The sequence below is a fragment of the Trichechus manatus genome, unplaced genomic scaffold (assembly GCF_000243295.1).
Source record: "Trichechus manatus latirostris isolate Lorelei unplaced genomic scaffold, TriManLat1.0 scaffold00093, whole genome shotgun sequence".
NCBI classification, from domain to species: domain Eukaryota; kingdom Metazoa; phylum Chordata; class Mammalia; order Sirenia; family Trichechidae; genus Trichechus; species Trichechus manatus.
Genome location: NW_004444029.1, coordinates 9361400 through 9378013, shown reverse-complemented (window position 1 = coordinate 9378013; position 16614 = coordinate 9361400). Strand labels below are relative to the sequence as shown.

Below are 16614 nucleotides of genomic sequence, written 5' to 3'. Positions count from 1 at the left end.
CGACTCAATAGCAACTGGTTTGGTTTGGGGTTTTGGTTTCTTGGCCTGCAGCTGTAAGACCACTCCATCGTCACGTGGCCATTTGCCCTCCGTGTCTCTTCTCCTCTCTTAGAAGGACATCACTCAGATTGGATCAGAACCCACCCTTCTCCAATGTGACCTCAGGTTAACTGATAACATCTTCAAAGACCCTACTTCCAAACAAGGTCACTTTCACAGGTAAGGGGACCCGGGGGACACGATTCAGTCCATCACAGTCGGGTGGCACCATGAGAGGCAGGGATGTGCGGAGAGCTGCCAAGTGGAATGCACAGAGTAGAGGGAGGGGAAGAGAGAGCGGAGGACAGAGTCCGCGGGAGGGGACAGCTTTGCAAGAGCAGGCGGGACCAGATGGTGGAAGGCCAGCACACCGGGCTGGGGAGGCAGAATTCTGGTTCTTTACTACGCCTGCAGTAACAGATCACTACAAACTGGGCGTCTTAAAACAACACACACTTATTAGCTCAGCTCTGCAGGTCAGAGGTCCATGACCTCAGCTGATTTTTCTGCTCCGAGTCTCACACGGTTGAAGCCAGGGTGTAAGCAGGGCTGGTTCCTCTCTGGGGGAGAATCGATTCCAGGCTCATTTGGGTTGTTGGCAGAATTCCATTCTCTGTAGCTGTGGGACGGGTCCCCATGTCCTTGCTGGCTGTCAACAAGAGGTGGCCTGCATTCCTTGGCTCCTGGCCCCTTCATCTTCAAAGATAGCAACCGTGGGCCGAGTCCTCCTCATGCTTTGAACCCTTCTGACTTCCCTTCTGCTTCATCTCTTGCTTTCTTTTCTGCAGTGTCTCTCGGTTTCCAGCCAGAGCCATTCCTCTGCTTTTCTTTTTTCTAATCCTCAGGTGATTAGACTGGGGCCCACCCCCCATAATCCAGCATAATCTCCCTATTTCAAGGTCCCTTCACAGCAGTACCTGGATTAGTGTTTGCATGAATAACCCAGGGCAGGAATCTGGGGGGACATCTTTAGACTTCTGCCCACCACAAAGTGTCTTCAGCAGGCCATGAGAGCCGCTGAGGGTTTCTGCTTTTGCTTTATATTTTCTTCTTGTCTTTTTCCTGGTCTGTTATTTAGAAATATTTTTATTGAGAAAGAAGAGTTTCCAGACTAAGACAGACTAGAAAGAAAGGCCTGGCAATCTACTTCCGAAAATTAGCCAGTGAAAACCCTATGGATCACCACGGCCCTATCTGAAACCCATCCTGGGGATGACGCAGGACCAGGCAGCGTTTTGTTTCATTCTGCATGAGGTCGCCGTGAGTCAGGGGCCAACTTGATGGTAGCTAATAACAACCCATTGTCCCTTTGCCATAGAGTCGATTCTGACTCATGGCGACCCCATGTGTTACAGAGTAGGACGGCTCTCCACTGGGTTCTCAATGGTGGATGTCTTGGAAGCAGATGGCCAGGCCTTTATAGAAATTCGTATGGCTTTTCTAGTTTGCTCAACAGAAAGCTTAGTCTGAAACAGCCAGGTCAGATATTTCTGGAAGCAGAACTCTGATCGGAGGTTTTTGAATCACTGATCAGCTTTGGTAGAGTCAGGGGAGGTGGCCGCCAGGGCAGAGTTTGGAGGCTGCCGCAGCAAAGTCAGAAACTCCCACAGCAAACAGACGGAGAGCAGGCATCTCAAAGGCTGCAGAGAAATGAGGCCAGAGAGGACCGCAGGGGCTGTCTCGTTGGAGCTGAATCTGCTGACTTCCAAAGGCTCCTTTCTGGCATGTGGTGAGGAAGAAGACCAGGCTGTGAAGGCTTCAAAGTGAGCACATAGCACGTGAGAAAAATTAAAAACTGGTGTGGACACCTAGGCTTTGCTCGCTCGCTCGCTCTCTTTTTTTTTTTTTCTTTGTAGTTGGTGGAATGTTATGGATAGAATTGTGTCCCCCCAAAATATGTGTTGTAAATCCTAACACGCATATGATTATGAGCCCTGGCGGCGAAGTGGTTAGGCACACTTGGCTGCTAACCAGAAGGTCAGCTGTTGGAAACTACCCGCTGCTCCTCGGGAAAAGACGTGGCAGTCTGCTTCCGTAAAGGTTTACAGGCTCGGAAACCCAACGGGGCGGTTCTTCTCTGTCCTATAGGGTCGCTATGAGTTGGAATCAACTCGACGGCAATGGGTTCGGTTTGGGGTTTATACTTGTGGTTATAATCCCATTTGGGAATGGTTGACTTTGTTATTTAATGAATCAGTATTAGTGTAAAGTGTGTCTTGAGTCAATCTGTTTTGAGATATAAAAGAAGCAGATTAAGCAAGGGAGCAGAGATGAGCGAAGTTAGACGCCATGCCACATGAAGATCATCAAGGAGCCAAGGAAGAGAAGCTGAAGAGACAAGGACCTTCCCCGAGAGTGGACAGAGAGAAAGCCTTCCCCTACAGCCGGTGCCCTGAATTGGGACTTCTTGCCTCCCAAACTGTGAGAAAATAAATGTCTGTTCATTAAAGTCACCCACTTGTGGTATTTTTGTTACAGCAGCACTAGAGAAGTAAGACAGTGGTGTTAGCAGACGCGTAAGACACTTCCGGAGGTAACCTCTGGAGATGGCTTCATGTTTTTCTCCCTAGTAACACTCAGAGTGGATTTACTTAAGGAGGTTTTCTCCAAGTGCCTGTTTCCTTAAAAATAGTTTGGAAATAATTCCAATCTCACCATATGACCCAGATCTGCAGGGTGGTCCGCAAATATCTGGCATTCAGTAGGTCTGCAAATCTTCCTCTTTTGTCCTGGGGTAATGAAAAGGGATGGCAGAATTCCTTTAGTGGGTGAAGGATGAGCTAAGGTATCCCCAATATTTTAAATCATGTTGTCGCTGTTGTGTGCCTTTGAGTTGATTTCAACTCTTAGCGACCCTATAGGACAGAGTAGAACTGCCCCATAGAGTTTCCAAGGCTATAATCTTTCTGGGAGCAGATCACTAGGTCTTTTCTCCCACAGAGCCGATGGTGAGTTTGAGCAGCCGACCTTTTGGGTTAGCAGCCAAGTGCTTAACTGCGCCACTAGGGCCCCTTCTTTAGATCCTACCACGGGGTGAGATAACCTCTCAGCTCCCCTGAGAACAAGTCACCCAAATCCATAGATGTTTGTTTTTTACATATTCACGTCGACCGATCAGTCTTGCGCAATTATAATCATCATTGGCAAGTACCCAAACTCACCGGGCTCAGGATTTTAATCCTTTTGCTCTTCCTCTTTACACCAGGGCCGGCAGGGGTTGGGGGAGGCGTGGGAAAAAGATGGAGGGGGCACATGAAAACTAGCTAATGGGGAATGGTAGCCCTTAATATGGATGGGAGATCATTTTAACATAAATATTAAAAAGAAAAACCCTATATTAAAAAAAAAAAAGTAGGAGGCGTGTGTAAGACAGGAGAATGGCATACATTTGTAAAGGGATAGAACGCCCCATTTTTATTTGTATCGCAAAGGGAGTAGTTAGCAAAAGTTTTTATCCACAGTAGGTGTCTAATGAACATTTCGGAGTAAAAATAAATAAGGATGGGTTCCTTGTGATTGAGCAGTAATGGGTTTTTCTGTGAAGTTGGGAATGCTTTGAGGGTTACAGGTGGAAGCTAGAGAGACTCCTGAGTTTGGCCCTGGGTATCCTGGAGTTTGTTGCCACAGAAGGTTGGAGCTTGAAGGGACCTAGAGGCCTTTTGCTCCGGTGGCTTTGGGACTCAACACCTCGACGTCACTGTGGGTGAGGTGGAACCACAGACACTTCACCCTCTTCTGTTCTATATCTCGGGGCTACGGTTCCTCCTCGCTGGGAGCCCTCGGATCGAGTCCTAGCTCCTCATTTTCCAACACACAATATGTGGCCCAGAGACGGTAAGTGGCTTGCAGAAGATCACAGAGCCAGTAGGAGCCAGAACCAGCCTGGAGCCCAGTCCTCCAGAGCACTGGTCCTAAGTCTGGCCCATCCAGCTCTCAGTCAAGTTCCCTTGGGTTTAGACGCGACTGTGGTCCCCAAGTCACATGGGGGTTCAGAAAGCTGAGTGTACAGTGAATCACAGAGAAACATATATTTTATCCTGGTAAGTCGGTTGGTGCTAGACCATTGGCTATGCTCCAAGTGGGTGGACCCCCCCACCTCCTCTGTGGTGTGGCCGACCCCAGCCGGTCCCCAAAGTCTTTCATCTCCACGGCCTCACTGCCAGGCATCCAGTCCAGCCTCGCCCAGGCCGGCTGACGCCCCAGTCTGGCCAGTCCCTCACGCTTCCCTCCGGGCCTCCTTAGCGTCATTCTCCTGCCTGCAGCACCCTCTCCTTCCACAGGGCTCCCTCCCCTTCAGGGCGCCATTCCCATCGCAGATCCCCAGAAGGTGGCGCGGGCCACACTGCTCGGTCATCCTCTCTGCTCTGCTCACACGGGCTCAGCTGCCTGCACCCGCAGCTGGCACCCCACATCTGCACTCGGTACTGTTGTTGTTTCTCTCACACGTGCCTCTCGCCTCTAACCAGACTGTCAGTTCTGGACCCTTTGCTTCAAGTCAATTCTAACGCATGGCGATCCCACGTGCTCCCGGTGTTTCAGAGTAGAACTGTGCTCCATAGGGTTTTCAGTGGCTGTGATCTTATGGAAGTAAATCACCGGGTCTTTCTTCCGTGGCACCACTAGGTGAATTCAAAGCCCCAACCTTACGGTTAGTGGCTGAGTACCAACTGTGCCACCCAGGGACCTAACAGTCTGGAAGGCAGGGTCTACTGCTTGTGGTTGTGTATCCACAGGGCCTTGCTCCATGGGTGATGGTGGGGAAGGATGAGACCATTTTTGGGGTATGATGGACGGAGGCTGGAAGCTGAAGGCTTGAGGAGTGAGCAGAAGGAAGAAGGAGGCAGGAAGAAGAGAGGAAGGAGGGGAGAGAAGGATGGAAGGAGGGGTGGAGAATGTGGAGGGAGGAGGGGAGGAGGAGGGTGGTAGGAGAGGGAGGGGCTGGAAGGTGGGGGAGATGGGACGTGGAGAGAGGAGGCCAGACAGAGGGAGGAGCACGGAGGAGGGAGGAAGATGGAAGAGGGAGGATGCCAGATGGAACATTGTGTGGATGGAGGAGGAAGGGAGGCAGGGAGGAAGAAGGGAGGGGAAGGAGGAGGGAACTCCCTTCTGGACAAGCTCTCCGGCCCTGGAATTACAACTGCTGGGTCCAATTCACAAACAGACACCAAAAATGGGGGAGCTTGGTCCCGTCCCCCATGTTCATACAGCTGTCTATGGTTTTCAGTTAGTTGTCTCTACTAAGTTTTTTTTTTCACTTTGAAACCATGTTTACTTTCTATACTGCCGACCTCAAAATTTCCTAGGCACATAAAGATTTGGCGCCAGTCTTTACAAAGTGTAATAACTTCTTTCATTTAATCACAGTTGCCTAGCAACCAATTAGCCCTCTACCATCTTTTGCCCAATAAGATGTAGCCATCAACATCTTAGTAGGAAGGTTCAAGATTTCTAAGGCTATCTAATAGTAGCTTCTGGAACTCTGAACCCTCAAGAGCTATTTCCAAAATTCAGAAAATAAATTAGAATAATGGAAACATCCTTAATCCCTTGGAAGAAAGTTCAGGTGTCTTGTTCTACAATTAGATTTTGAGAAATGCATAATAATTAGGGACCAACACTCCCTAAAGCAAAGTGAAAACACAGTCGGTAGTGGTGACGATTGCACGACATGGTAAACATAACCAAAGTCGCTTAATTATACACGGAAAAATGGTGACAATGGCAATTGTTTTGTTAGATGTATTTTGCCACAGTAAAAAAAAAAAAAGATTAAATAATATTAAAACTCCACTTCCTCAAAAAGAGAAAAAAAATACAATTAGGAGTATGGAGAAGGTGTGGGATATTTGTTGTTGTTGTTAGGTGCTGTCGAGTTGGTTCTGACTCATAGCAACCCTAGGTACAACAGAACAAAACACTGCCTGGTCCTGCGCCATCCTCACAATAGTTGTTATGTTTGAGCCCATTGTTACAGCCACTGTGTCAATCCATCTCGTTGAGGATCTTCCTGTTTTCCACTGACCCTCTACTTTACCAAGCATGATGTCCTTCTCCAGGGACTGATCCCTCCTGATAACATGTCCAAAGTATGTGAGACGAAGTCTCGCCAACCTCGCTTCTAAGGAGCATTCTGGCTGTACTTCTTCCAAGACAGAAGTGTTTGTTCTTCTGACAGTCCACGGTATATTCAGTATTCTTCGCCAATACCACAATTCAAAGACATCAATTATTCTTCCGTCTTCTTTATTCATTGTCCAACTTTCGCATGCGTATGAGGCAATTGAAAACACCATGGCTTGGGTCAGGCACATCTTAATCCTCAGAGTGGTATCTTTGCTTTTCAGCACTTTAAAGAGGTCTTTTGCAGCAGATTTGCCCAGTGCAAATGTGTCGTTTGTTTTCTTGACTGCTGCTTCCATGGGCATTGATTGTGGATCCAAGTAAAATGAAATCCTTGACAACTTCAGTCCTCATGATTTTTGCATTATCATTGAGCACACATCACCGCACAGGTAACACGCCCAGCAGCAGCCAGGTGCAGTGGGATTGGCAATGGTTTGTCATCTGTGGTGTCCAGGAAACCAATCAGGAATGCCCAGAGCAGCCCCCTGGTACCTGTGTGTGGGACACTGGAGGACTGGACACTTGGACACGACCTGTCCCACATGGGCCACATGCTCCTTCAAAGAGGGAGGTTTCTGTGGAAGGAGGTGGGCAGGGCTGCTGCTGCTTGGGACCTCTGTCCCAGATTCAGAGCAGGAGCGAGGTCAGGAACAGGCGTACGCATGGCCACGTCAACAGAATAGCAGATCAGGTGAAAAAAATAAATAAACATCAACTCTATATTTACAAGCAATGCATTTAAAACAATACAGTACAGAAAGGTTACAAATAAAGGGCTAGAAAAAGATACACCAATACAATCCAAAGCTAGTTTAGATATAGTAACATGAGAGAAAATAGAATTTAAGGTACAAAGCAGTGTAGGAATAAAGAGATACTTCAAATAATAAGACTAATCCATGCCCAAAACAGCTCAGTCATACCTCAGGATGCAACAACAGGCTAGCCTTAAAATATATGAAGTGAACTGTCAGGCCTAGAAGGAGAAATGGACAAAGCCATCACTTTACTGAGAAACTATTATCTCAAGCAGGTAAAATCTAGCGTAAGTATCAAATATTTCTGCAACAGTTAAACATAAACATATATGTATACACACACACAAATGTGTGTATATGTTGTTGCAGAGAAACTCTAACGCTGCTTTAGAACAAAACAGAGGGTTTTAAAAGCAGTCTGGACTGGGAACAACTCGACTCATGAAGATGAAACCACACGTCTGAGTCTCAATAATTACACAAATCTATTTATAGGGTTTAGACAAAGAACAGGGCTTGGACTATTTTGATTGGTGGTTAGTGAGGCAAGGGGACTAAGGATGAGTTGCAGAAGTTAAACACAGAAGTTACAGAGATCCCAAATTATAGTCACAGGACGACATGTCAGAAAACTTCATATTTAATGAGAAGTGTCTCTAAGGAAGGTTAGGCACCAAATTTAGGATGGACACTTGGTGACAAGATTCTTCTTAGCAGGATTACTTGCTTAACCAGAATCAGTTTAAGTTACTTGGGCAATCTGAGATAAGGCTAACTCTAAGGCCCTCTCAGAACACTGTTATCACATCTTTGTCATGAAGACGTATTTTCTGGGCCCACTAGACACAAAATGCACCTATGTCAATATTCTCTTTTCCGAGCTCATTGCTTTTACGTCTCGACCTTGGCCCGGAGAAAACATTCTCCTATGTCTCCATGGTAACTAAACAAAGAGTTTAATGATAGCGTCTGTGAGCACTCTGTGTTGACTCAGTGAATTAAATAAGTCACCCTGGGCAGGCTGGTAAAAAGACAAGTTTAATTCAGCAAAAGCTGGGTTTAATTCAATCATCTAGTCCTGGTCAAAAAAAAAAACCTTATAAACTTCTCCCTTACAGTGTATATATATAGACACACATGTATGTACATTTAATGAGAACACACATTCTTTTTAAGCACGCATGAACCAGAAACAAAAAGTGACCACGTAAGGGACAAAAGGAAACTCTCAATAAATTCCAAAGATTCGATAATATCTTCTAACCAAAATGCAATTGCATTAGAAACAAATAATTTTTAAAAAGACAGTTAAAAGATAACTCATTGTTAAATACAAAATAATAACAGAAACTACGGAATAGAAATAAAAATAAAATTACTCTGTAACAAAACTTTTGAATGCAGCTTAATGGTTTATCAAAAATCAAGAAGACTAAAAATAAAGGAGCTAAGTGCTGAGCTCAAGAAGCTAGAAGAACAAAAAAGACAAAGAACATAGAAGAAAAAAGAGAAGTTAATGAGACAATGAAAAAAATGAATGAAAAATCAATTAAAAAGTTTATTCTTTGAAGACTAATATAATAGTAAGGTGGACCGGAAAAAGAGGGAGAAGGCACAAATAAACAACATTTAAGATGAAAAACAGGACATACTCACACAGTAGAAATTTCTGAAACTCATAAGAGACCGCTCAGAACAATTTTACATCAATAACTTTGAAAACTTAGATGAAGTGGACAATTTTCTTAAAAAATATAGATTACCAAAACTGACTCAATCAAAAGTAGAAAACGTAAGTAGATTATAACCTTTAAATAAATTGAATCAAGATTTTAAAACATCCAACTCGTTAGTTACCGTCAAGTCGATTCTGACTCATGGCAACCCCACGTGTTACAGAGGAAAACTGTTCCATAGGGTTTTCTTGACTGAAATCTTAATGGAGGTAAATTGCCAGGCCTTTCTTCCAAGGTGGCGCTGGGTGGATTTAAACCACCAACCTTTAGGTTAGTCCAAAACCAAAAACCAAACTTATTGCCATCAAATTGATTCTAACTCACAGTAACCCTATAGGACAGAGTAGAACTGCCCCATAGGATTTCCAAGCCTGCAATCATTATGGAAGCAGACTGCCACATCTTTCTCCCTCGAAGCTGCTGCTGAGTTGGAACCACCAACCTTTTGGTTAACAGCCAAGCACTTAACCAGTGCACCACCAGGGCTCCTTTCAAGTTAGTGGTCACTGCAAACCATTTGTGCCACCAGGGACCTTCCGTAAGATTACAGCCGTTGAAAACGCTATGGCCTGCCGTTATACTCTGACACACATACTGACCACAGTACTGGTTTGGTTTTGGGTCGACCTTGCCTTGGAGTCTCTGCTCCTTGCCCTCTGCCTCTGGGGTGGGACGTGAAAGCTCAGGTCCTCTGCCACTGGCTCCCATGACTCCGGGTGGGACCAAGCCAAGCCAAGCCCGTTGCCATGGAGTTGATTCCTTCCCATAGCGACCCCATGTGGCAGAGCAGGTCGGGTGGGACATGACCTGGAAACTTCCCACTCACCATCACACGCTCCACCAGCCTGCCCTCCGGCATGACCGCGCGGTTCATCCTGGCGATGCGCTCCAGCGTGGCCAGGGCTGCCTGGGTGTTCCCGGTGGAGACGTTGAAGCGAGCTGACTCGGGAATAAACTGCACAGATTACAGAGAGCTTCAGGATCCAGGGCCAGAGACCCCAGGGCCTGACGATTACTGCCACACGCACCCGCCAACCACGTTTCCCCAGACGGGAAGGGAATGGAGGAGCTTGAAGGCATAAAACACGCAGGCCTTCTAGAATTCCAAGCTGAACTGGAGCAAACACGGCCGTGTTCTGCTCCTGCCGTCCCCTCTGGATCTGCCAGTCAGGTACTGAGCTTCTCACCTTGTTACAGCTAGGTGGTGATGCCCGCTGCCCCAGACCCCCAGCGTCTGCCACTGCTCTGCCACCAAAGCCCCTCGCCAGGTCCCCAGCCTCCCCACAGTGCCCCAACCCAAACGGTGACAACGGCAGGGGCCCCCGAACCCGTGCTGTGAGGACTTGGTCCTCACTCCATGCTGTTGTCGCTGGGTGCCGTTGAGTCTGTCCCGACTCATAGCCACCCCATGTGACAGAGCAGAACTGCCCCAGAGGGCAGATAGCCAGCTCTTTCTCCCGCAGAGCCACCAGACCACCAGGCTCCTTCCTCACGCCATGACTGTTGCATACTCTGAGCATCACACTCGGAAAGCAGGGTGGGCCTCCCCTGGAGCTGGGAACCTGAGTCTCATCCAGTAGGGACCGTTGGTTTTTCCTCAGAAGAGCATCACCCCCCCCCCCAGCAACACCCCACCCTACTCCTGTCACTGGAGGGCAGGGCAGGTCCCCACCACCTCCTGCTGGGACTGTCCCCATGGCCTTCTAACTGCTTCCCGGTCCTGTTCTGGCCACCGTCCTGCCCAGTCTCCTCCACACAGGCACAGTCACCTCCTTGAACATCCAGCGCCATGGCCTCTAGGCCCTCCAAGGTCTGGCCACTGAACATCCAGTGCCATGGCCTCTGCGCCCTCCAAGGTCTGGCCGCAGGCCCGCCTTCCCAGCCCGCCCCTCCAGCATCCCCTTCGGCCATCCCAGCTCCATCTCCTCCCCAAACGTGTTCTGCGTTTTCACACCTTCACGCTTGGGTCTACCCTGCTGTGGATAGCGGCCCTCGAGTCACCCCCCGACTCATGGTGACTCCGTGCACAACAGAAGGAAACACTGCCTGGGCCATCCCCGGGGCCGGCTGTAGAGCTGGCCATTGTCACCCATAGGGTTTTCGTTGGCTGATTTTCAGAAGTCGATCACCAGGCCTTTCTTCCTAGTCCATCTTAGTCCTGAAGCTCCGCTGAAACCTACTCAGCATCGTAATAGCACACAGACCGCCACTGACAGGTGGGTGGAGGCTGCACATGGGGTCTCCCGCATGGAGGCAAGAATCCTACCACTGAACCACGACTCCCCTCCTGGGTTCACTCCGACCTGTTGCCGTTGAGTCAATTCCAACTCATGGTGACCCTGTAGGACAGAGCAGAACTGCCCATTGTGTTTCCCAGGAGCGGCTGGTGGAGTCAAACTGCTGACCTTTTGGTTAGCAGCCGAGCTCTTAACCACTGTGCTACCAGCACTCTAGCCCTGCCCAAATGCCCTTTCGACCCTCTTCTCACTGCTGTTGAAAGTCCTGCTCACCTGCGCGGCCCAAACCCAGCATCATCACCCCCTGGAGCACACCCCTCTTGCCCTGAGACCCACAGGCTGGGGCTGTGACAGCAATCACTCTGTTCTTTTTGAATCCATATCTAGCTTCCGCTGATCGGCTGGGAGTCCCTTGGTGCATAAACTGTCTTAGGCCTCTTTTTGGCCTTGGAACTTAGTACCAAGCCTGGCACATGCTCAATGCAAGTGTGTGAACTAAAGGAGAAGCTCAAAATCCAAAGTAAAGTAATTTTTTAAAAGCAAATAACATAGCTCAATAGCTAACACATACTGAGCACTTACTATGCTCCACGTGCTACTTGGGGAAAGGAGACCTGGTGGCACAGTGCTTAAGCACTCAGCTCCTAAATGGAAGGTTGGTGGTTCGAACCCACCAGCCGCTCCTTGGGAGAAAGATGTAGCAGTCTGCTTCCATAAAGATTACAGCCATGGAAATGCTGTGGGGCAGTTCTACTCTGTCCTGTGAGTCAGGATCGACTTGACGGCAGCAGGTTTACGAGGCTACTTGGGGCATTTTACATGTTACTGTATCCTCGCCACAGCCCTGGGAAATATGCACTATTCATTCGGCGCTGACTTTCCAGGTGGCAGTGCCAGGCTCTGCTCTGGACAGCTGGCTCCAGAGCCAACATACCACACTGCCCCCTAGAGGCGAGTCCAGGGAAAGCAGGACACCCGGTTAAACCCAAGGGTGGAAGGTGTCAGAAGGTGGAGCCCTACGTGTAGATTTCAGAAAACCCGCGGAGTGCACGATTATAGGCGCCAGGGGTCTTCAGGTGTCTCGGCTTGGAAACAGCTCACGTGGGCAGATCTGAGGGTCGGGGGTACCACTGTGGGTGGAGCCGGGTGGACAACAACGCCGTGTGTGCTCCATCAATGGAGACGGGCGATCTGCTGGCAGGAACAGCGGGCCCTCTGCGCCGCGGTCCCAGCTCGCTTGGGGACTGTAGTCTACTGCCTAGAGGACACGGACCCCCGGCCTCATCCAGAAGAAAACAGACAGGGCTCCAGGCCAGGTGTCAGGAGAGAGAGTGGAAGGTGTATGTGATGGTTAATGTTCTGTGTCAGCTTGGCTGGGCTAAGTGTCTAGCTGTTTGGTTAAACACAGGTCTGGGTGTTGCCGTGAAGGTATTTTGGAGATGGGCTTCACACTTACTATCCGCCGACCTTTAAGGAAAGCAGGTTACCCTCCAATACGTGAGCGGGCCTCATCCAGTCAGGTAACCACCTGAAGAGCAAACCCTGAGGTTTCCCCAAGAAGGAAGGCATTCTGCCTCCATGGCAACATAGAAATCCTGCCAAGTTTCCCACCTGCCAGGCGGCCCTAGAAAACTCAGACTCAAAGTCACCTCTTCCCTGAGTTTCAGCCTGCTGGCCGGCAAGTTTGGACTCTCCAGCCCGCACAATTGCGTGAGTCAATTCCTTAAAACAAATCTCTCCCTCTCTCTCTCCAGAGATAGAGATATATCTCCTATTGCTTGTGTTTCTCTGGAATTGTTTCATTTAGAGAAGGGAAGGCTTGGAGGGGCCTAGATTCTTCAATATTTAAAGGGACCTCGTGGTGAAAAATAGATCTCTGGTTTTCCAGAGAGAAGTACTAGAACGGCAGGTAAAATTACATAGTAATAAATCTCACTCAGTTTAAGAAAGAACATTCTAACAACCACGGCCGCCAGGAGGTGGAATATACGGAAGCTGGGAACGTCCTGGCGGAAACCTGCTACCACAGAGGATGCCAGCCTTTGGATAGACAACCGCTAAGGTGCCCTTGGGTGGGGCAAATGGTTAAACCCTCAACTACTAACCACAGGGTTGGAGGTTTGATTCCAACCAGAGGTATCTTGGAAGAAAGGTCTGGCCATCTGCTTCTACTGTTGAAAACTCTATGGAGCACAGTTCTACTCTGACATACGTGGGGGCGCCATGAGTTAGAATTCACTCAAGGCAACTGTGTTTCTTTTATAATTTCTTTTTTTTTGTGAAGGCCTCTCTGAACTCTAGAATTCTTTGATTCCATGGGATAGGTGACACAGAACTGTGAGCATAATTCTACTAGAACCCAAGCAAGGGATTCTGCCATTGAGAGGCTTGCAGATTCTGGGCAAGCAGAAGGCCACCCAGTAGGGGGCTGAGAGCATGTAAAAGGCCCCAGCCAGTGGGCACTGGAGATCCCAGAGTGGCCAGCACAAACGGGTGGAGCAGTCAGAGAAAACCTCCAGGAATAAACGACATACATGAGGCGGGCTAGAGGAGGCGAGGGAGTGAGGCTGGTTCAGACAGGCTCTCGAATGAAGGGAAGAGGCAGACGTGAGGAGGATGTTTGTGGGCCAAAGGCGGACGAGGCACTGGGACCGCAGGAGCATCCTCACCTTGAAGACCATGATGAGGATGATGCCGGGGATGGAGGCAATGCGGATGAGCCAGCGCCAGCCAAAGGTGGGGATGACCACAGACGACAGGCCAATGATGAGCAGGGAGCCAGCCAGCCAGAACACCTGGGGAGGAACACAGACCAAACCCTATCAAACGTGCCTGGCGGGTCCTCTCTCAAGCACACCCTGCCCACCTTTGAATTTATGGATGTTTTGCTGAGGCACCCTGGACGCAGGAGCGCACGGCGCAGGTTCTACTCCTGGTACAGCTGCCAAGAGCCCCACCTGTCCACCCCACTTGTCCACTCACCTCTCCACCCCTCCTGTCCACCGCATCTCTCCACCCCACCTGTCTACCCCAACCTGTCCACACTACCTGTCCACTCTCACCTGTCTACCCCACCTGTCCACTCACCTGTCCACCCCACCTCTCTACCCACCTCTCCACACCACTTCTTCACCCCATCTCTCCATACCACTTCTTCACCCCGTCTCTCCACCCCACCTCTCACCCCCCTCTCCACACCACTTCTCCACCCACCTCTCCACCCCACCTCTTCACCCACCTCTCACCCCTTCTCCACCCTACCTCTCCACCCCACCTCTACACTCACCTCTCCACCCCACTTCTTCACCCACCTCTCCACCCCACCTCTCCATCCACCTCTCCACCCACCTCTCCACCCACATCTCCACCCCACTTCTCCACCCCACCTCTCCACCCACCTCTCTATCCCATCTCACCACCCACCTCTCCACCAACCTGCCCACCCTGCTTCTCCACCCCACCTCTCTACCCCACCACTCCATGGCTAAACTTGCTTGTCCACAAAGGGGACCCCCAACTGGAGTGATGCCCCCAGAATCAGTGATACCACAGGGGGCTAGAACCTCATTCCGATGCAGTCTACTTTTTTTTTTAATGTTTATTTTCTTGAATAGATAATACATTCACATGGTTTTTTAACTCAAAAGGTATAAAGGACAACACCAAAAGTTCTCTCCCACTCCTAATCCCCTGCCATGCAATTTTACTCGCCGGAAATAACCAATTAACCAATATTACCAGCTTTTTCTGTATACTTCCAAAGCCATTCTAAGCATATACGCACTTATAAGGATACATATACAATCCCTGGGTGATGTAAAAAAATAACACGCTCGGCTGCTAACTGAAAGGTTGGTCTTTGGAGTCTACCCAGAGGTAACTCAGAAGAAAGTCCTGGCAATCTACTTCTGAAAAATCAGCCATTGAAAACCCTATGAAGCATGGTTCTACCATGACCCACAGAGGGTAGCCATGAGTCAGAATCAACTCCAAGGCAACTGGTTGTGTATATATACATACATATATATTCTTCTTCTCTTTTTTCAGAAATTGTATCGTGGTATACATATTGCTCCACACTTTGCTTTTTGTACTAAAATATATATCTTGTGGGTCATTTTATACGTGTGGCCAGGCCCCATGAGTTGGGAAGCAGAACAACTCTGAATGCTCAAGTGAACACTGTTTTGCCCGTCTGAAGATGGCGTGAACAACAGCTCTGTTCCAGCAGACAGAGATGGAGAGAGGACTCTGTGTTAAAAGACCGTTTGGGAAGATTAATCAAGGAATGATTATTTCATCACCAAAGGAGTCTAAACAAAAATATCTAGAAGGTACATTCATTCAACATATAAACAGAAACTAACGGTTGAGCTCCTGCCATATGCCACACTCCGTGAGAGGCACAGAGAACACCACCGCCCAGAGAACTCAGGCCTGCTATCTACAGAGTGTCCAGTGGAGAGGAGTTGTTTCAGGAGGGTGAACTGCTTATTTAAGGAGCCCTGGTGGTGCAGTGGTTAAGCATGCGGCTGCTAACCAAAAGGTCGGCGGTTCGAACCCACCAGCTGATCTGCTGGAGAAAGATGTGGCAATCTGCTTCCCTACAGATTAAACCAGATCAAATCCATTGTCATCAAGTCGATTCCAACTCATAGCGAACCAACAGGACAGAGTAGAACTGCTTCATAGGTTTTCTAAGGCTGTAATCTTTACGGAAGCAGGCTGCCACATCTTTCTCCCACAGAGCCGCTGATGAGTTCGAACTGCCAACCTTTTGGTTAGCAGCCGAGCACTTAACCACCGCGCCACCAGGGATCCTTCTAACTTCTGATGTTGCTTATTGGTCCAGTTCCGAGGATTTTTTTGCTGGGGTGTTATACATACTGAAGGCTGTGATCTTTGATCTTCATCAGTAAGTGCTTCAAGTCCTCTTCACTTTCAGCAAGCAAGGTTGTATCATCCGCATATCAAAGGTTGTTGTTAACGAGTCTTCCTCCAATCCTGATGCCCCATTCTTCTTCATATAGTCCAGCTTCTTGGATTATTTGCTCAGCGTACACTGAATAAGTATGGCGAAAGGATACAACCCTAACCCACACCTTTCCTGATTTTAAACCATGTAGTATCCCCTTGTTCTGTTCGAATGACTGCCTCTTGGTCTATGTACAGGTTCCTCATGAGCACAATTAAGTGTTTTGGAATTCCTATTCTTTGCAATTTTATCTATAACTTGTTATGATCCACTGAGTCAAATGCCTTTGCATAGTCAATAAAACACAGGTAAACATCTTTCTGGTATTCTCTGCTTTCAGCCAAGATCCATCTGACATCAACAATGATATCCATTGTTCTGCATTCCCTTCTGAATACAGCTTGAATTTCTGGCAGTTCCCTGTCGATGTATGGCTGCAAACATTTTTTAATTATCTTCAGCAAAATTTTACTTGAGTGTGATATTAATGATATTGTTTGATATTTTCCACATTCTGTTGGATTACCTTTTTTTGGAATGGGCACAAATATGGATCTCTTCCTGTTGGCTGGCCAGGTAGCTGTCTTCCAAATTTCTTGGTATAGACAAGTGAGCCCTTCCAGCACTGCATCTGTTTGTTGAAACTTGTCAATTTGTATTCTGTCAATTCCCTGAGCCTTGTTTTTCACCAATGCCTTCAGTGCATCTTGGACTTCTTCCTTCAGTACCATCAGTTCTTGATCATA

The 16614-nt window shown here is 48.3% G+C and overlaps 1 protein-coding gene across 1 annotated transcript in view; it reads right to left on the bottom strand.

Moving 5' to 3' along the window:
• SVOPL (SVOP like) overlaps window positions 1-16614 on the bottom strand; it is a 66707-nt gene that overhangs the window by 17778 nt on the left and 32315 nt on the right. Inside the window, exons 7-9 of the mRNA XM_012557299.1 lie at window positions 13563-13688; window positions 9483-9611; window positions 2695-2768 (exon numbers count right to left, since the gene is read on the bottom strand). Coding sequence (XP_012412753.1) covers window positions 2695-2768; window positions 9483-9611; window positions 13563-13688 — 329 coding nt within the window. The remainder of the gene's footprint in view (window positions 1-2694; window positions 2769-9482; window positions 9612-13562; window positions 13689-16614) is intronic.